General features: G+C 37.1%; 1 protein-coding gene across 1 annotated transcript in view; it reads right to left on the bottom strand.

Annotated features, from left to right (window-relative positions):
- C2H8orf34 (chromosome 2 C8orf34 homolog) overlaps positions 1-21573 on the bottom strand; it is a 172904-nt gene that overhangs the window by 129905 nt on the left and 21426 nt on the right. The window contains exons 2-3 of the mRNA XM_072851245.1: positions 9847-9994; positions 8731-8862 (exon numbers count right to left, since the gene is read on the bottom strand). Of these exons, the coding sequence (XP_072707346.1) occupies positions 8731-8862; positions 9847-9994 (280 nt within the window). The remainder of the gene's footprint in view (positions 1-8730; positions 8863-9846; positions 9995-21573) is intronic.

Raw genomic sequence — 21573 nt, forward strand, 5'->3', positions numbered from 1 at the left:
AGTACCTTGAGTGGAAATTACTTAACTATCCTCCTATTTTAACACCTGGAAATATTTTCTTTGGTCAATGTGACGTAAAAATGAAAACATCTATGACCAAATGCATACTTGGGATGATTCCTGTGACTGAATTAATTGGTTAACAGGAATAATTAATATTAACGATTAAAAATAATAAAAATAATGCAATAACAGAAAAATGTAATAAAAACATCACATATGAAGGTACTTCATTTACATCAAAATAGAATTGTGTGTCCTAGGGGCCAATAAGGAAAAGTGTCAAAATGAAAGTGAGTAACTGGTACTTTTGGCTTTGCTAGTCACTTTATCAAAAAGAAAAAAGAAATATGTTAGATAAAGCTTTTAAAACAACATGTATATACCTTTTTGTTTTAAATAATAAAGTGTAGATAATACAGTTCATAAAAACAGTGAAACAATATATGTGCCTATTGTTCATGCTGTACAGCCTGTAATCTTTATTCCGATAATTAAACAAACTTGATCTTTGGGAAGCACAGTCCTGAGCTTACAGTCTCCTACTCATTATCTATTACCAAAACCTTTAATTTAATTTTAAAATAACAGTTTCTCAACGGCTAACTTCACCTACAATGGCACGGAAGAAGAGAATGAGTTTCTGAGATATGTAGGACCCACAATGAACAGAGCTGCATTGACCAATGTGAACATTTTGAACAATCTAGAAATGAAAACAAAAATGATACTGTCTCTGGAACTCCAGTTTAACATGTTCTTTTTGCCAGTGTTCTGAAGTAAGTGATCTGCTGCCTTCGTCACCAAATGCAACTGTTGGGTTGTCTCCAAACACAGCATTACCATGATGAGAACTGCACATGCCTTGTGAAGAAGATGATGCCTAGTCCACATTCCCAACAGAAAGGACCAGTTACATTTAGCAATGGTTGCTAACTACTCACTTAAAAATAACTTCAGAAACAAAGCCTATAATGTCCAGTATATCCTGGCCAGCTTTGAAATTTTTATTTACTATTTTGATGGCTGCCAACTAATTTATGCTTACAAACTTCATTTTCATTACATGCTAAGAAGGAACATGCAGACTTCTACAGATCATGCAAGAGACTGGTATCTTATGCTCATGTGGAATTTCAGAGTGCTTTTATGATGGTATGGAGAAATTATGCTCAGACTTCGAGTTCTAGTAGCTATTACAAAACGTGTTAAATAACTATTGCTATGGAAATTTGCCTTATTACTGACTGCCCTCTGTGTGACTACAGAATCTGCTCCACTTTGGATCAGCTCCACAAGGGAAAGTTGAAGTTAAGTCAATAGCCATCTTTTCCAGGTAAAGAAATGGGACAATGGCATGTTTAAGTCCTTCTGTCACAAAGAACATGATTCCACCTCCCATAGACATAAACCAAGCCACCTTCAAACCAGACATCTATACAGAGTCTGACAACCCAGAGTATATTCTGACCTGTAACACCCACTCTGAAACCTGCGTAAGTATTAGGGAAGTTAACACATTAGACTGCAATTACAGACATTCTCAAAGACAGAAGACAAAGGAGACATTAGAAAGGACCTACAGAGATAAGAGTAGGAGGGAAGAGACACAGGAAGCCTCAATAAGGAAAAGGCAAGAGAGGGGCAAGTTGGAGTGTCAGAGTCCAGTTCTGCTTTGTGTTCCAAAAAGATAAGTCATGTATTTCCTTCTGAGAAAAATGGAAATAATGAGCTATGGTGGTTCCTAGTGAATAGATACAGGCCTTAAGGTATTAGGCTATGACTAGCCTCTACTCAGATGAACAACATATAATTTTTGTTGATACTTTTAAATGCCAATCGTTTAATTTATAATTTCCTGGTTTAGGAACCGCTGTGTTCATTAAAAGTTACCTAAATTTTTGAGTGACCAAAAATTGCCTCCATTCATAGACCCTAGCATAATTAACTTAAATTAAATAGCACAACTTCAGTATTTCTCATCCTTTTTCTTATTTACAGAAAACAAAATGTTCCATCTAGTATTTTTTCTAAACTTTTACTAACTGTAAATATAAATATTTAGTAAATGGAAAATAAATTCTATAATGAGGTCTCTCTATTCTCACTCACCTTCGTTTTATATTGAGATCACGTGTTCCTTTACTGCCTGCTTTCAGCCATCTCATCTTCTCCCTTCAGTGTACCAACACTATAGCATCACTCACTCTAGCCTACTAGCAGCTTGACAAACTTTTCTCTCCATGTTTATACTGAACTCACCACACCACAGAAATCTCACAGTACCACCAAAGTACAAAAAGGCAATAATTTAATATAGTAAAACCATGTACAAAGATGACCAAACCTTAGAGCTTCCAGGTTGCAGAAAACTTCGACAAGCTGGCATTTGATATCATGACAATTTGAAACAAACTACATTTTTCAAAATACCAAAGGACAGAATTTTTGAGAAACCATACGATTTTGAAATAAAATTTGTCATGGAAGAGAAGCTGACTGAAACAAACATAAGTTCTGCTCAACAGCTGTGGAGTTTCCAGGATCAGCAACTGCCAAGTATATGGACCAACCTGTATCAGGAAAATGAGAGTATCAAGACTCTATCCTTGGAAAGTAGGGAAACTTTCTCAAGAGACAATGGTCTGGTCCCTAGGTTCAGAGAAATGGCCCACAGACACAGGAAGCTTGGACTGCATCTCACTAGATGGATGGTGGGAAACCAGTCAAAAACATGGTGGAAATTTGCTCTGCATGCTGGTGTACTACAGTCTGTGTTTCAGTGAACCATTTTGTACTTCAGTGAAAATGTCATGGAACATTTCTGAGTTTCAATAGAATTTATTTCAACAATGAGTTTGGCTCATTCTATTGAACCAAAACTGAGGGGGAAGTTAAGCAGAATTAGAACTGCTTTTATTTCTATTTTAGAAGTATTTTTACTTCTTTTACTTGTTTTTATTTCTATTTTAGAAGTACTTCTATTCTAGAAGTATTTTTATTACTTCTAGAGAAGACCTAGTTGTTCTTACTTACCTACTCTTCCAACTAATGAATGGATACTAAAACTAAAATCTACTTCATTACATCATGTGGCATGTGTGTCTCCTTTCAAGGTTCATTTTCTGCTTGCTTACAAATGTTTTTAAAATATAAATTTGTATCTTCCCAACTATAGGATCAACAAGCACTGGTCATTTTCAAATGGATGGCTTTCTGTGAAGCATGCAGAACTGTATAAAGACCATATGACTCTTCCTTGAGATCTTTTGAAATACATGTTCTTGTATATGTATGAAGTCCATCATATAACATTTCCATGCATATGTCACTACACACTTAGTAAAATCCTTTCATAATATTCTGACCTTCCTCTTTCTTTACTATACTCACTCATTCCTCAAAATCATATCAATAATTTTAAATCCCTCATCACATTACCTGAATCAATCTCATCTCTGTTATTTGAGAGATTTGTATAACACTTTCTCTTGAAATTATTTGCCTACAATTAAGAAGATTTATTACATCTACATAATAGCATTCATATAGAAATATTTAGGTTTTCCATTCATGGAGTTGAGATTTCCCCATCCAATCTTGGAAGACTGCAAAGACATGCTTTCCAGTATTTCTGATTTTCTGCTGGTGCGCCACCCCAACAACTGTACATCAGATTCATTCGCAGATGTGTTATGAATTCTGTCACAAATCAGCAGACCTGTATTTTCTACTGGATGACAGTATAAGATCAGAACTGTTTTCATCTACATATACGTGTCTTTTCAATACATGATTTGCAGATAGAATCAGACCAGTTGCTCATTAAATCCTACATTTCATTAATACATTGTATGACCATCTTACATCTCAAAGAACAAAAATATGCATTATTATTGAGCATAAAATTACTCATGTATTTAAATCTCACAATAGCATTCAGATTAGAGTTCTTTGATAATAACAGCCAAACTGGTTTACACAGTACCTGGATATTAAAAAGGCTAAGTGAACAATGGCCTACAGACCTAGACTGACCAAGGGCAATTAGAAGTACACAATATTGTCAGTGTAAATGGGATATGGTGAGAATGGTGAACTGAAGCAGAGTGAAAGGATGATCTGTGACCTAATTTAATATGGAGGTGGTGAAGAGATCACCCTACTTTGCCTAAAAGTAGCTAGTGGGGAAGCAAGAAGTCTGTTTCACGACTATTTTAAAACTTCCTAATTTGTTCTTCAAATACAGAATGTGATCATTAAACATTTCATTAAATATATTTATATATACACAAACACACACACACACTAGGAGCCCTAGCTTCAAGCTTCTTCCTTGCCAGACAACAGCAGCAGCTTCTGCTTAATTATGTTTTTGCACACACCAAACAAGTGGTCAGATCCTTTAGATACCAGGGTTTCTTGTTTCAGGTGCGACTGAGATCATAACAGGCAGGAGGAGGGACTGGAGGAATCTTTCCAGTAAAAAAGTTGAATGCATAAGGAAGAGATATCTGTGCAGGAATAACATGCACACTACAGTAAACAGCAGCTCTGCTGAAGGAAAAAAATATTTCCTAATTACATAAATCAATTCTCCTGATGTTTCCAAAGATTCTTACAAAATGACAATTCTCAGTTCTGAATAAACTTAAAAGTTCAGGATCATTTGAACAAGATAGTCGTAAGACAAAAGCTCTGCAACAGAACATATTACAGCTGATAGACTCCATTAAATTCGGGTTTGTTTTGGCAGTTTTGGGGGGCTTTTTAGGCTGTTGGGTGTGGGAGTTTGTTTGTTTGTTTTAAACACAAATCTGAGAATAAGTCTTTAGGTCTTACCAGGCCTAAAACATTCTGTTTCTCAGATGAGTCCTTACTAACTCTCGTTGGAAAGGCTTTGGAAAAAAATGTACAATTACACCCAAAAATGTTTTGAGGTACAAGCTGATGGCACAAAGCAAATGGAATATGCTGTGCACATCTGGACAGAGGAATAAATGGCTTCTGAACATGCTTGCTTTCTCCTGATCCGAGTGGTTGAAGGGGCATATGGTACCCACTGATTTTGGCATAAACCCAGCAAAAAAAAGTCAAAAAAAGTCAGTATTAATTTGGTTGTTGGCAGAATATAAGAGAAGCAAGATATGGCAAAAAGGCACATGGCTGAAACCAGCCTCTGTGATAGCAATTTAAAAAAAAAAAATGTAGTTCAAATACACAATGTATTTTAAAAAAGTTGCAGAGACAAGTATTTGCAGGGGTGAGTCAGTCATGAAAATAATAGGAATAATCAAGGTTTAAAACAGTAGTATGGACAAAAAAATAGGAAAGGGCATAAACAGCAAAGCATGGAATCAGAGGATAATTAGGCTGGAAAGGACCTCTGAAAGTCTTCTAGTCCAACCTGCTGCTCAAAACTGGTCCATTGAGGGCAGGTTGCTCAGACTATCCAGTTGAGTTTTGAGTATCTCCCAGGATGGAGAGAGATTCCACAGCCTCTTTGGACAACCTGTTCCAGTGTTTGACCACGCTTGCAGTATAATTTTTGCTGCCTCTTGTCCTTTCACTACACACCTTCAAGAAGAATCTGGTTATGTCTTCTCTACCACCCTCCAGTGTAATAGTTGATGGTGACAATGAAATCTCCCCTTAGCTTTCATTTCTTCAGGAGGAACAAACCGGTTTCCTTCAGCTTCTCCTTGTCCATCACGTGCTCTAGCCCTCTCATCATCTTGGTGGACCTCCACTGGACTTGCTCCAGTACACCACTGTCTATCATGACATACTCCAGATCACATCTCAGTAGTGTGAAATAAACACTGCTGGCTATACTCTTGCTAATGCAGCCTAGTATGCGGCTCACCTTCAGCGCTGCAAGAGCACACAGCCACAGCTGGTTCATGTTCAAGCTCTTGTCCATCAGCATCCCAGGTCTTTTTCTGCAAAACTACTTTCTAGCCATTCAGACCCCAGTTTATACTATTGCTCAGGGTTATTCCATCCAAGATGCAAGATTTTGCATTTGCCGGTGTTGAACTTCAGGATGTTCCTCTCAGCCCATTCCTTAATCCTGTTGAGGGCCCTCTGAATAGCAGCCCTGCTACCCAGAATACCAACCACTTCCCACAATTTGGTCTCACTTGCAAACCTGCTAAGAGAACATTCTACCTCATCATCCAGGATATTAAGAAAGACTTTTAAATGGTATTGGTCTCAGTACCAGTCCCTTAAGCATGCCACTAGTGATAGACTTTCCAACTGGACTTTGCATTGCCAGTCACAACCCCTTGAACCCAACAGTTGAGCCAACTTTCCATACATCTTGTTGTCCACTTATCCAGTCCATATCCCACCAATTGAGTTATAAAGATACTATGGGAGACTGACAAAGGTTTTGCTGAAGTCAAGGTATTAAACATCCACTGCTCGCTCTTTTATTAAAAGGCCAGTTATTTCATCTAGGGAGGCAATCAGGTTGATCTAACCAGGCGTGTATGATCTCATAAATCCATGCTTGCTGTTCCCAATCACATTTTCCTCCTTCTTGTGGCTGGGACACCTTCCAGGAAAATGTGCTCAATAACCTTCCCAGAGAGTGAGGTTAGGCTGATCAGCTTGTATTCCCCAAAGTCTCCTTCTTGCCCTTCCTCAAAATTGATGTGATGTTTGCCTTTTTCTAGTCATCAGGAACCTCCCACAATCATCATGACCTTTCAGTGATAATAGAATGTCCTTGCAATGACATTAGTCTCCTCTCTCAGCATGCTCAGAATGAATCTCATATAGTGGCATGCATTTATGTATGTCCAATTGCCTTAAGCACACCCTAATTCTAACTTCCTCTGTTGTGGGTAAAGCTGCACTCCTACAAACTCTGCTGCTAAACCTAGGGACTTATGTAGCTTGAGAGCAAGCCTTACCAATTGAAGAGTGTTATTAGATGCCCTTCAGTCCTCAAGGACAGATCCTTGAGTCCAGTCTTATTATGGACGTATAAATTATTTCCTTGCTTGACATGTGACCTGGTAGTTTAGAGTGCCCAGCCTCCTCTTTGTCCCTCTCCTGGGACAACCTAAGGACCAACAAGCACGAAACTTGTAGTAGGCACACAAATGAAGGGAGTGACATGATGTCACACCCCTACCTGGGATAAAGTCTGAGAACTTGAGATCTTTAGGAGATGGCCTGGAAGTTACTTGATGCATATCACAGAGTCTGAAGTGCAAGCACTGGGAGGGAGGAAAAGAATACAGTATGATGACAGGAACAGCTCACAACACCCTTGGCACTGTTTCTAACAGAGTATCTCCATAAATTGCTGTTATCCAGCAAAACCTGTTAGATTAGACTCAGATTATGAGTGACTATGACCACTTGTCTGAATATCCTTATTTACTCTTGAAAATGAATTAAAATCCATGTGCTACTTTTGGACTGACTTAAAAATTCATATGCCCATAGAGAGGTACAGTGGAACTGATGATCAAATATGAGTCTTTTTGAAGCAGGGAATGTGCTTCATGAAGAAGAAACAGACACACATGCTCCATTTCCAGAAAAAATAATCCATAAATCTTGCTAGGACAATACAGTCCTGAGAAAAGCTGTGCTATGGGACACAGCTACCTGTACAGCTATTTTTTACTTGTTACAGTTATTTACTCTCAATCAAAAAGGTTTCATAACCATTCAAGACTGTTAATTACCCAAAAGCACTGTGTTTCTATTGCATAAATCTATCATGATTTCCTTTACCCATTGCTGTGCTAAATTTTGACCTACTGAGGCCACTGGGAGATTTTTCTTTGACTCCACTGAAGTCTAGACTTCTCCATCTTGCTTTTAGAGGAAAGACAACAAACCTTCTATTGCAGCATATTATATATCTCTGTTCTCATCTGGTCCACCTAATCACTCTGCGAGTTATTAAAAAGATTTGGCTAATACAAAAATTTCAAAAAGCTACAATAGTCAACAGAAGAAAATATAATTTTGCAATTTATTTTGGAGAACAAATCTTGTATACACACTTGTGTATGTGTATGTATGTATATTGTAGATATATTCATTTGTGTAAAAAAACATTAAAAATCAAGCTCAAAAATTAAATTTCTTCAATAGCCAGTACACAGGAAGCACTATATTTCATTAAGGCTTGCTGCATCTATTTTTACTACTTCTATTTTACAGGTCATTGACAATATTCTCTTCAGTCACTCTATTTCTATTCTGCCTTTTCTTTCAGTGTACATTTAGATTCCTTCAGCAACTCTCAGAGCAGTACACCTGTTCTGCTGACACTGCCCCCTTATCTTGAACAGTATCTGTTCATAACTCATAGTTTTGCATTGCCTGACCTGGTGAAAAAAAATCTGTTATTAGGACCAATATCAATAGAACAGATTTTACACATGCAAAATAGCAATGCAAACTAAAACTTCAAATCATAATCGGTATCTGAACATAAAATTGCGCATGACACCCAGATATTCTTCTGGTTTTTTAATCTATCTAGAATTCTATTCTATCTATAGATGACAACCTAGAGTATTATTAAATATTCATAATTCAAGTGAAAGTAAAGCAAGAATCAAACTCTTCTAACATATATATCTAGCCATTTTAACTACTCATAGTTTGCTTTCCATTTTAATCCTAATTCAACAGAAAAACATAGTATGGGTTTGGAAGTATGCACGAATTAATAATGTAGTGAAGCTTTCTTACATGACTTGGACTCCGGTGACGGTGGAGAAATGTTGGACACGGCAAGGTCACTCTTTGACTTTTTAGGCTTTTTTGCATTTACCTGCCAAGGTTTATCATAACTTCTAAAATCTCTCCTTGTTCCTTTATTTTCTGTTAAAAGAATCGAATCAGGCAATTATAACATTTGTAGGGTCATTTTTCAAAGACTTAATAAACAATTAATCCAGAAAAAACAAGATCTGTCAGTCCAAACCAAAGTCAGCTCTTTTTGTTCTCCTATTTCTGATTTATGCTAAATTTCATATATTTCTTCCATTTCCTAAACATCAAAATTTAGAAATTCATTAATACGTTTTTCAATAAAATCATGTCTTTTTTTTTGTTATGAAAAAGTCCTTAACCTCCATTTATTCTCTTACATGTTTGACTGCATATGCTTAAAACTTTACATTTGATATAAATGAAAAGTTGATTTGTCAGGCAACTAACATTTTGACTATCAGCAACTATTTGAGATCTATTATAGTCTGAAACAGATCATCAGTCAATTTTTAAATACAATTCTAATAGTAGCTTGTACCAGAATATCAAAGCTAAAATTTCTACTTTAGAATCAGAGCAGACATTATTTTGGAAATTTTTTTTATGCTTCTGAAGATCTACAATCATAAATTATTAACACTGGAGTTCATAAAGTAGTAATAGCATCTTCTCATTAAGCATTGGAATGATAGGTTGTTAAAAATGTGTATTATTAAAGAAAATACCTCAATAGAGGCTAATCTCAGGCACAAATACACCACAGGAGGGAAAAGGAAAACAAAGCAAAGAGAAAGGGAAAGCAGAGGACAGCAGGGGAACCAAGGGACCTTTATATGCACCTTCTTTCTCATTGAGACTGGGATTATTTCCACCCTGTAACTCTGACCCATAATCACATGATATGTACATAGGCTGAGCTGATAGCCAACAATATATATTAAATTCAGTATCTACTGGACAAACAGGATTTATTGTGCATGCTCAAAACCACAGAGTAGTACCTGTTCAGTAGGTACAAATGCATCCAGGAAATCATGGACAAAAGTGTGGAATTATACTGGAGACTAGCCCTTTCCAGCATACAGAACATACCTGATGTTTCACTCTCTGCCCAAAGGGCAGCAGAGCCAGACAACGTTCTCTGAAGCTGACTGCGGTTCCCCTGTTTGGACTGAAGATGATCAATTAGAAATGGGATTGGCTGGTCAGGTGTCTCTGTTATCAGCTTGGTCATCAACTCCTTTAGAAAATTAAAACAAAACAAAATATTAGTGGGATATTGCACCTAAACTAATCTTGTATTTACCAAAAGTAAATAGCATTTGTAAAGGAAAAGCCTGTTTTCAACTTGGAAGAAAACAGCTGGAAACACCCATCTCCTCAAACTACTGCTACCTTCAACTCTATGAAATGTTCGCGTCAGAAGTGCTCTTAGCCTATACAGTCACTTATCCACTGGAATTTACATTAAACAACCCAACTCCTGCTACCTGCTCAAATTTACCCAAAACAATCTGAATACTGTTCATTTAACTATTCAGAACAAGCACCTTTCAGAGCAGTGAGTAGCTCTTCTCTGACCCATACATCCAAGTTTCTTCTCATTGGAAATTGGTGTATCAGGAAGGTTGGTGCATTTTTGATCTCACCCAAACATGGAACAATGATCTGGTTAGAATATGCATTCATATCTGGGAACTCCAAGATCTGATCAAACAGACAGACAGTTTTTAAAGCAAGTCCTCCAAAATATTGTTGTACAGACATGAGCAAATATTTTATTACACTGTTGCAGACATGGATACAAACCCAACCTTAACAGGAAACCATCTCCTATGCTGTGCATTGGTACTATCCAACTGCTGCTACACACCCTGGCCCTGCAGGGCTGCAGAAAGAGAAGCACTCTCCATACTGCTGCTGAGGTTCTTCCTGGCTCTCTACACATAAAACACAGATTAGGAATCCAGAAAGAAGCTGTGGCTCTGTGCTGGGCATGTGCCCTGAGAGGAAATCAATGACTAATGTGGGAGGTGACCCTGAAATCCACATAGTTCCACAGGAAATCTGTGGCTGCCACTGCAAAATGAAAAAGCTCCACGGAAGTAAAAAATTACAGGAATGTACAACAAAATCAGGACAAAAAAACTGGCTAAGTTATTAAGAGCATTTATTCCCTCTTCATCTATCCCCAGGCATAAATCTTTCCATGACTTCCACACACTTAAGTCTATCTCTGCTTCATCTTTTCCACACACGTTCATTTAATGAATAATTTTTGAAATACCAGTAGTTACTTGGTATTACCATCAGTTAGTTGTATTGGAAGAAGATACTTAAGAGGGAGTATACCAAATAACAGTAAATGTGAGTAACAGCATGTAGGATTTTTAAGACGCAGCAAGTTATCTTTGTCCACTCCAAGACTTTCCATTCTTTTTATTCAAGTAGTGGTATCAAGAGTGAGGTACAAGTGAAAATGAGACAGAAACAAGCTTTCCATTTCAGATAGAGAAATTTAACTTCAGAAAACAAAAAGGAAAAAACATGCCCAATCTCATGTATTGTGAAGACATGATCATCTGTGACATGATTTTTGATAATTATCTACAGGGAACCAAAAAGAAAGGGTCTTTGGTTTTGAAATGGAACTCCACAGGGAGAAATTAAGCTACTAAGCTAATCTTAGAAATGGTAAAGCTATGGAGTGTAACTTTATCTAGACTGTCTCTCACCAAGGTAGGAGAAACCCTCTGATATACATCATACAAAAAAAATCCAGAAATTGGAGTAATTCATATTTTGGTTGCTTGGCAACATTCTAACAGCAAACCTTTCTTTTTTTTCCTGCCAAATGCAGAATTAGTGACAAGTGGAAAGATATAATCTTCTGCTTGTAATGGACCACAAATAGCAGTAGGAATTCCACTGCAGAGGATTCTGTTACCAAAGGAAAAAGTGTCAATCTGTAATAGCTGACTTGTATTTTAAATAATTTCTCTGAATCATGGTTCGAAAATTATTTTTCTGTCTTAAATTAATAAAAACAAGATGATGAGAACTGAGATGCATGCATTGATACTATTAATTTTTTAAAGACACGCATGGGTGACAATCTATTAATAATACATTACAAAATTAATGTAGCATTAAAAAGATAATACAGAGATTAAAAATTTTAAAATGCCTACGTGTCAAAGTAAGACAAATGCTACTTGATTGTTGCCATCACTGACTTGCTTGTCACAGGAAGAAATGGTCTTTAATTAATAGAAACAGACCTAATAAAATAAAACTGATTATAGGATTCTTTATCTTATTCTAAGACATAGCAATAAAACTAAAGAACATAATTGCACAAAAAAAAAAAAAAAGTGCTATTCCCAGGTGATGTGAAATTAGCTCCTATTCAAAAGGACCACTTTTTTATCTACTGTTAACATATCGATAAGGCTTGAGTGATATAGAGATCTGTGCTGTCCCAGAGCATAATCAGTTCTGTTCTGTGAGAGCAATTAGAAAAGTTTAAAGAACTATAGATATAAGCTACTTTTATCTATCTGGAATAACAAATGAGTTGTACCAACCCTGGACACCTAAAGCAAAAAAGAAATAACATTGCTGGAATCCTCAAACTGAAAACAGTATGCAGTTCCAAAAAATACTACTTATTTGTGTAATAAGCCTCAAACTGATTTGCCTCAAGCACTTTCAGAGATGTCATTAAAAGCAAATACAACTTTAAGTCAACACAAAGGTGACTCAGATTAGTAACCCTACCATTTAAGGAAGACATAGCTCTTTACTATTGAGTATTCCGTTGCAAAAGGGGAGTGAAGAAGCTCTTAGGGATTTGCTTCTCAAGGTGCTCCAAGCAAGGTGTGAAAGTGGTCTCCAACTTACTACAGGAGGGTTCCTGAACTCTGCAGAATTTGCAAAGAACACCTCCACCCCAACCAGTGATAACAGCCATGATAATAGCTTCAGACATATGCTCTGTGTAAATCCACATTCACATGCAGGAGGTGTTATCCCCTTCCATATCCTTCTGCCACACATGCTGTCAGAGATCCCAGAAGTAGGATCACAACTCCATAATCCTTTGCTCTCCTAGCAAATTCTGCCACCCAGTCCATCAAGGGACCTAACTCCATCCACTCAGCCCCCAGCCCGTGCTCTTCAAGCTCATGCTTTCTTTGAGACTCTTGTCATCCCCAGCAAATTGGCAATTACAAGGAAATATCTTACCTGCCTGTGTTTGGTTGCTTGGCTATGCCATGGGGTGGAGGGGTGGGAGGGGGAAGAGAAACAAAACAAAACACAACACAACACTTAACAAAAAAAGCAAACAACTTCACATAGGCAGTAACTGTACTTTGTGAGCACTCAGGTCACTTTTGAAGTAAAAACATGTACTTCACTGAAGGTGAAGAGACATCACAGATTAGGAATGCCTATTGGGCATATTCTTATCTTAGCACCATTCCCTAGTAAAAGACAAACTATCTTAAACTTCTCATGAAACTATCCGAAGTTTATTTGATGCTTTCATCTGTTGCTCAGATGACATCTTAAGAGACAGAGGGAATAACATACTACATGGTACTCTAAATATACTCTTACAAGTTTGAAGTGGTTCCAAAAAAGATTACAAAAGTGGAGGTATTAAATAAGAAAAACTAAAGTGTACGACAAGTTACAAAAATAAAATTCCTTTTTGGTTAGCAGCAGTCTGATCTGACTCACAATGTGGTAAGTAGGCAAGGTTTCACAAGAAAAAGAAAACTAAAAAGACCAGCTAGTCTCAATGAAGCCGCCTCTGCATTAACAGCAGAATATAAATGGCACAAGAACATTGAAACTGAGATTCACTTCTTGATGAAAAATTCAACAGAAAAGTTTCAACTATGCATGAAAACAGAAATGCAAGACACATTTATATGTGTCTTAAAATTATTAACTATACGTTTTGCCTTTCTAGCTCAAATTTCTACATTTTCTACTTGTTCCCAATTTCACCTAGTTCAAATAAGAAAAATAAAAAAAATTTCCTACCTTTATGACATGTTCTTCTGTGCACAGTATGCCTTATAACAACAAATAAAAATTCATGGAGCATTGGGTCTCCATGCTGCCAGACGAACTTCCCACTACCTCTCTCTCCTCCTATCTTCTTTCCACTGCTATGTCTTCCTTTCACTCTGTGTGCTTTTGTCTTTTCTATCAGTGGGACTCCCCCCAGTCTCTCCCTTCCAAGTGTGTAACAAGCGAAGAAGCCTGTTAGATGTCAGTAGCTGTTAATTCTCTGTGCATCCATGAGCGACACTGCAGCACAGAAAAGGGGTGAAAGAGAACTTCCATGATTACTACAGACCAGAGCACTAGGGTCAATACTTTAGTTTCTGCTGCTTCCCCACTGTATTGCCCCAAATTGGGTTCTGCCCTGACCAGAGCGAGAAAGAACAGGCAGAAAGGTGACAAACTCCAGAAAAACTGGCAGTTAACTTCTCCAAGGATTTTACCTTGCACTGTGTAAACCAGAAATGAAACCAGTTATTTCTACTTTCTTCTGTAATGGCATCTTCATATGCTTTTACATTCACTAGTTTTATTAAACTATGTCAGATAGACTGTTTTAAAAGAAACTTGCAAAAGTTGATCTGTGGATATTTCCAATAGAGAGATTCACTGCAAAAGATCTTGGAAAAAACAGGTCTAAACTAGTGACTTAATATATTAATTCTTTTTATAAAGAGAATAATCTTTCACTGTTGTGCTATCCTGAGGTCCTCTATTAGTTATTCAATGCAGGCTCAAATTTTAATTTCCTTGTGACTGTCCATGCATTTAATACAAATGAAACAGTCTTCAAAGTCTATTAATCATAGGCCCAATTACAAGAAAGCTCTAATTAGCTATGTCTAAACGTACCTATCAGGTTATTAAGTTAATTAAGAGACATTCTATCTTGCCCTGTAATTGATAACAGTAACTACACAACAATCACAGGTTTTGTTTTTAACTATATAGACTTCTACAAACTATGGCAGAGCATGCACAGATTTTGGCTGTATTATGCTCTCACTTCATGGTTTAAATTAGATGTTTAAAGTAGGTAGAGTAACTTGCCCTCAGAAGATGTCTGTCTCTCTCTCCTGACCAAACAAAGAGACTAGGTGGCTTAGCTTAAACTACAAGGTTTTGATGGCACTCAGTTCCAAATTAAGACAATTAAATACAGCAGTCTTCACACCAATGTCAATGGTGATCTTACCAACGAAGAAGGCAAAGAGCCTAGAGAGCTCCTAGTTGACTAGCCAGTGTATGTCCACTCAGGATAAGAAGAATGGCTCTCCAGGCTCCACTGACTGTACTGGCTATATATCCATTGACTACAATGGAGCTTAGACACTTAGAAGACAGGCAGACATCTACATTTACATTTGCTAATCATTTCATACAGGCTGTAAGCAAACAAAGAAGGTATAAAATTGAGTGAAAACCTGTGGAAGGAAGGTAAGTTTAATAAACTTTTTAGTGACTGACACATTTTTTTCTTTAGAATCCTTTTCTGATTTCTGCTGTAATAAAGCAAGGAAATTTAAAAAAAATTTAAAAAGTATATTTCAACATTATTCTTACTGGCTAAAATAAAAGTTTGCAATTCTTAAGTGAGAGCAGAAAGGTAAACATCACTGCTTCTACCACAAAACGTTATTTTCTATGGAAATTAAGGAAAAATACCAACATCCTTCTTTCAGAAAATAGCTAGGCTTTAAATCTTCTTGAGCAATTCAGAATTAAAAGAAGAAAATCACATACAGACTATAATCAAAATGAACTTCGATATATTTTAAGCATTCATGAAATTAACACTACGTCTTCCTATGAAATAAATTATTCAACACGAAGCAAATCTCCGCCTAAACACAATTCACATGCCTGCACCATACTAGTTGTTTCAAACTAACCAAGGTAGAAAAAAAACAGTTGAGAGCAAACCTCTATAGGATTAGTAGTCCTATTCAGCTTGTTGTAAAAATACGCATACTTTTACCTGGAGCTGACTAAAAATTTTTCAACCAACTCTTTCTTCATTCAAAGCCTCAACACTACTCATTCCTGCCATTTCAGCTAGCTGTGCAGCTAAATTTAATAACACAAAACTGCAGGACACAGCACGGCACACACCCCACAAAGAAATTACTTTGGACATACGATTAAAGAGAAAGTACAAAGCTGATATGGTGGCCCTGGTATTATGGTGCAAACAAAATTCCCCTAAAGGTGGCACTGGTAGGGAAATCTACAATATGGGACTAGTAGCACGGGTAACATTTTCAGACTCAGACTACTACCATTCAAAGTCTCAAACTGCTTTTTTCACATCTCAAATCAGGTTGATAACTCTCTGATATACAAAATTGGTGCACTTTTGGATAATACAGTGAGAATAATAAGAGGGAGTCTGAAAACAAACATCATTGAATAGCTAACAGTCCTCCTTAAATGTTCATCTATTAAATATCTGTACCAATTCAATAACAGAAGACCAATTTTTGGGGCTACGTTACTAACCATATCTTTAGGGAGAGTCTGGAGAGCAGAATGGAAACAACATATTCTTTCCACTACAAACCCTTTGCAAATCATATAATCAGTTCCCTGAGTTGGATGAACTAGCCCTATCTGATATAAATCCAACTCATGTATGTAATAGTTGATAAAATATGCATCATTGATCTTACTTAGTGATCCAGAAACAAAAACCTTTTGGATAGATGAGGTCTGGTGGACAATTCTTCAGTTTCACTGAGTCAGCTCATGACAGTTTATCAAACTCCACCATGCACATCATAACGTGCAATATCTACCTAAACCTCTTGCTGTATTTTTTCACTTATGTATCCTTTGAGGGTTTTTTCCCTCTTATCTTATTCTTGATATTTCAAATATCATTGTCTCAAATGTATTATACCACTTCTGGGTTCACAAAATAGCTTCAAACACCTTTGCTCTTTGGCTTTATTATTGAAAGATTTCCTTTCTCCCACTCAATCATTTCAGACAAGAATGCTGTCAAAAGGGAGGTCACTGGTGCTAGGTTACTCTAAAACATTAACTACTTCTCAGAAAAAGAACAAAAGGTTAAAGACATGCTCTCAGATATGCCAAGCATGTCAACAGAGATCAAGTTTTCTTCCACAGTTTTCAAATCACAAAGATTTTCTATGATAGCTTACACTTCTTTCAGCAGTCCTGTATCTCTGCATAACAATCTCACACTTGTGGAATTATGCCTACCATATCATTATCTGAACTCAGCAAGGATTTATCAAATGAAGGTATTTCGTGTTACGGCAGAACACTGTAAGGTTTCCCTAAAGGATAATTCAGAAATCTTGCTCAGTTTCCACCCGCTCTATGAACCAGTGGAAATTCTACCCTGAAGGCAAGGCACTTCACAGTTCAACCACGAGAACATAAAAACTACTGGTTTTCTGAAAGGTCTGTAGGATTTCATCAGAAGGAATACTCATAGATAAAGGCTAGGAAAGACTATTACAACCTGGACTGATTTCCTTAAATTACAGCCATAAAACAGCACTGACTGCACATCACTGCCTTTCCTAAAACCTAACTCAACAGGCTAGAGCTGATCTTTCTCTGATCAGCTGAAGTAATCTTACTCCAGTTTCAAGGTCTAAGGTGAAGCCACTTGTTCCTCTGTGTTCAATGATTCATTACTGTAACTGTTAAAAAAAATTGCATCATATTTCCACTTTAAATTTCACTGACTTAGCTTCTACCTACCTGGAACAAACTTTTTTTCTAAGGGAGGGTGATACTAGGAACTAAAGCAGTAGGTATTTTTGTGGCTACCTCTGGTGGGTTGACCCCAGCCAACAGCTAAGCACCCACCAGCCGCTCACTCACTCCCACCCCCAGCAGGATGGGGGAGAGAATGGGAAGAGCAAAAACAAGAAAAACTCATGGGTCAAGATAAAGCCAGTTTAACAAACAAAGGGAAGGGCTGGGGGGGGGGAGGCGGGAGCGATGCCAAGGCAATCACTCACCACCTCCCACTGCCCAGCCAGTCCCCAAGCAATGGCTACTTCAGCAAATGTAGCCTTCAGCTTTTATTGCTAAGCATGACATTATATGGTAAGGAATATCTCTTTGCTCAGCTGGGGTCAGCTGTCCTGGCTGTGTCCCCTCCCAGCCTCTTGCCCATGCCCAGCCTGCTCACTGGTGGGCAAAGTGAGGAGCAGAGAAGGCCTTGACCCCGTGCAAGTGCTGCTCAGCAATAGCTAAAAGATTGCGGTGTTATCAACACTGTTTTAGTCACAAATCTGAAACACAGCACCATATGGGCTGCTATGAAGAAAATCAACCCCATCCCAGCCAGATCCAGCACAGTACCACTATAGTAATGTTTATTAAGTGTTTATGATTGGTGATCAGAAAATGAAGGCTGTACATGAATAAACAATTGGTATATTAAGGGATTGACTCAGCAAAGGACTTAAGCTTAGGTATTTTTTATGCATGAGAAGTAAATAATTATAAAGCCAGGTGCATGCTTAAAATGCCTTGATGAATTAGATCGCTGCTCTGTGACTGAAGAATTGCAAGCATTTCCTTCCTTCCTTCCAGGAGCCTACCCAAAAAAACATTAGGTCTTTTTTAGAATCTAACTATGCAAATATGTTTTGAAGATTGATGGAAATCCTTTCAATCGCATCCCATGGAAAACTTGGACAATACACATTTTCAAAATCTGTGCAGCAACTAACCACTCCTGTCAAGTGTTTCCCCCCCCAATCACTTATCCCATTAAAGTTAAAAAATGTAAATACATGTTTCCAAATTAGATCACGCATTAGATATACTACTGATATATTACCAGAAGAAAAACTTATCAGAAATACATGTTGCATATTCATCACTTCTCATGCTTTTTTCTAGTTCCTGTTCTCACAGTTTAGGGGAATTAAACTGATTGATTTGTCAGTGCTTAAAGAAAATTACTATGCAAGACATTATTTTATACTTTCTTTTTTTTTTTTCAATTACAGTCACATTATAATATCTGAAAGCACAATACCAGAAGTATGACATTGATAAATTTGGTCTGGGACTTAAGAGTCCCAATGTTTTACTACTTAAAATACCAGAATTCAACACAGTTACTCTCAATTTTCCTGGCAGAAGACAGAAGGACCTAAGTCCGGAGTTGGGCAACAAGTGATGATTTAGCGTAAAGCTGGTAAAAGTCCTAGTCCTACCTAAACTCATGAGCAAGGTGCACACCCATCCCACCCATTGCCTGAAACCATGTTACAACCAGCAAATAACAGTTCTGGCTATAGTGTAGAAGCAATATCCCCTAATCCCCCTGCTTGCTTCACTGCACTGGTAGCTACAAGGTGAGCACTGGGCGTGGCCTCAAAGAAAGCACTGTCAAATCCATTTTTACAGCAAACTCTTCAGAGCCACAAGTTTGATAGCCTGGTGCTGTGCTCCTCTCTCCCCCATTTCACATGGCTTGCTACTACTGTTCTATTGCACACATAAAGCATATACAAGTGAATAATAAGATTATGTTTTTGTAGATAACCACAGAGTACCTAGTGGCAGCATGAATCTGGTATGCTTGTACTAGAGAGTCACTGCCTTCGATTGCTCCCATGAACTTCTAGTTTAGGTCAGCTGCCAAAGCACCACTGAGAGCACAAGCGATTGGAAGAGAAAGGTCAGCTTCCAAAAAGCTTAGGGCCCAGCCACACCCCAAATAAATTCATAGCCTAAGTAAAGACTATCTTGTAACACCAAGAGTTTCAGCACCGCTGAATTTCACAGTATTGAATTTTACTAATACTGAAAGTATCAGGATAACTCAGTAAATGGTCAGTGAAACATTTCAAAGCGATTGAATTAGATAACTTGAAAACAAGGCTTAAATACAATAATTTAAATTCCTTATAGGAATAGGATTTCTGCTCTCATGCAGAAAAAGTACATACACATGGGGACAAAATGTGCATAGCTGAAAATACTGAATATATTCAGTATTTTTTATTATTCTTATGGGTATCAATGCAAAAAAGAGTGAAAAAGATTTTCCAGTATTTTGGATATATTAAAGAGAATATACTCATTATCATTGTAATGACTGGACAGCTGAGGTAAATGGTAATTCATATACTCATTAATGTATTCATAATATGCAATCCAAACTCTACCTAAAACATAAAAGCATTAATTCCTTCTCTTTTTAAAAGATATTTATTTGCTGTAAAATTACATTAACATAAATCTGATATCACAGGCTGTGATGTGTTTTCGAAGTTAGAAATGCATGTAGACCATGAATTTTCCCAGTAAGTCAGTCAAGTTTATATCATTTACATGTAACAAAATGGCTCTTCATATACGTGAAATACTGACATTCAAAATGAACAATCTACATTTTCTCCAGTTCATATTTCATCCTTTTAAAAGCCTGTCAAAACTTTGCTAGCTGTATAACAAAAATTGGTGGTGAGTAGTCACATTAAAAGGCCTGATATTTTACTCGGACAACTTCCCCTGTAGATAGCAGTATTGGAGTGAAGAAAAAAATGACAATATGACATGTACATGTCAACAGTTAACGTTAAAAAAATTTGTTTAAAATCAGTTTTCCTACAAGCTTTTTTTTTTTTTTTTTTTACATTTCTATTTTAAAAGCTACTAACTGTATGCCAAACCATGGCACCCAAGGCAGAACACCAGCAGGAGCAGAGCTCTTCCAAACAATGACTTCCTGAAGAAGTTACTGCAAGCCGTTTAACAGTGCATACCACTAGACACATTTCCCACTAGGAACTGTTTGGCAGTCACCCACACAGCAGGAGAGCACACTCGGGACTCTTGGTGAGCTGTGGACACATGTTTCCAAATCCTTGATCCTTCACTCAACTCGGTCACGCAGCTTTGCCTACTCATTGGTTTCAGCACAGCAGGTACACTATCAGCCACCAAATTGTCATTTATCCAAAGAATAATTTACCAGCAGGCATGAGGAAGACTTCTGAGGCTGATCTCACACATGAACGAAGGAGACAACAAAACAACAGAAAACCAAATCAGCAATAATACACCTAGCGTAAAGATACTAACATAAATACAAATATTTGGAAGTGCAAGTACAAAACCTGAACTCCAGGGTCACAGACCTAAGGCTTTAAATCGTTCAATCTTGCCAGACATCTCTCCTGGGGAGAAGTGGGGGTGTGTGTGTATATGTACATATATATATATGTACAGAGATTTCCAGTATTTAAGTAATCTGCAGTTCTAGAAAGAGAAATTCTAGTTTTATTGGAATGTCCACAGTACAAACTTCAGCACATCACTTCAGACCTTCTGGGCCATTTTGAGGCTGTCACCCAGTTCAGGCTTTGGACTGAAGTTCAAATCCTATCACTCATATAGAGCTCCTTAGGTGGTGGCTTTACTATATGAACAGTTTTGAAATTACCCTTTGGACTAAGATACTAGAATCACACATTGGCCCTAAATTTAGAATTAGAAATAATGGGTTTTTGCACTTACATATCCACTTTCTTTATTAAAGTCTCTTATAATAAATTTACTTTTGAAGTATGAGCACAATCTAATGGATGATTTTAATCTAATGGATTTATTTTTAAGTATGCCTTATTACAAAAGAGAGTGGGTGAATCTGTTTAATTTTCAGTTCAATCATTTAAAATTAAATTTAAAGTTTTTATTACCAGAGTTCAAATAATTACTTCAAGGACTGTGGGGTTA

Source organism: Ciconia boyciana, chromosome 2 (assembly GCF_034638445.1).
Source record: "Ciconia boyciana chromosome 2, ASM3463844v1, whole genome shotgun sequence".
Lineage (NCBI taxonomy): Eukaryota > Metazoa > Chordata > Aves > Ciconiiformes > Ciconiidae > Ciconia > Ciconia boyciana.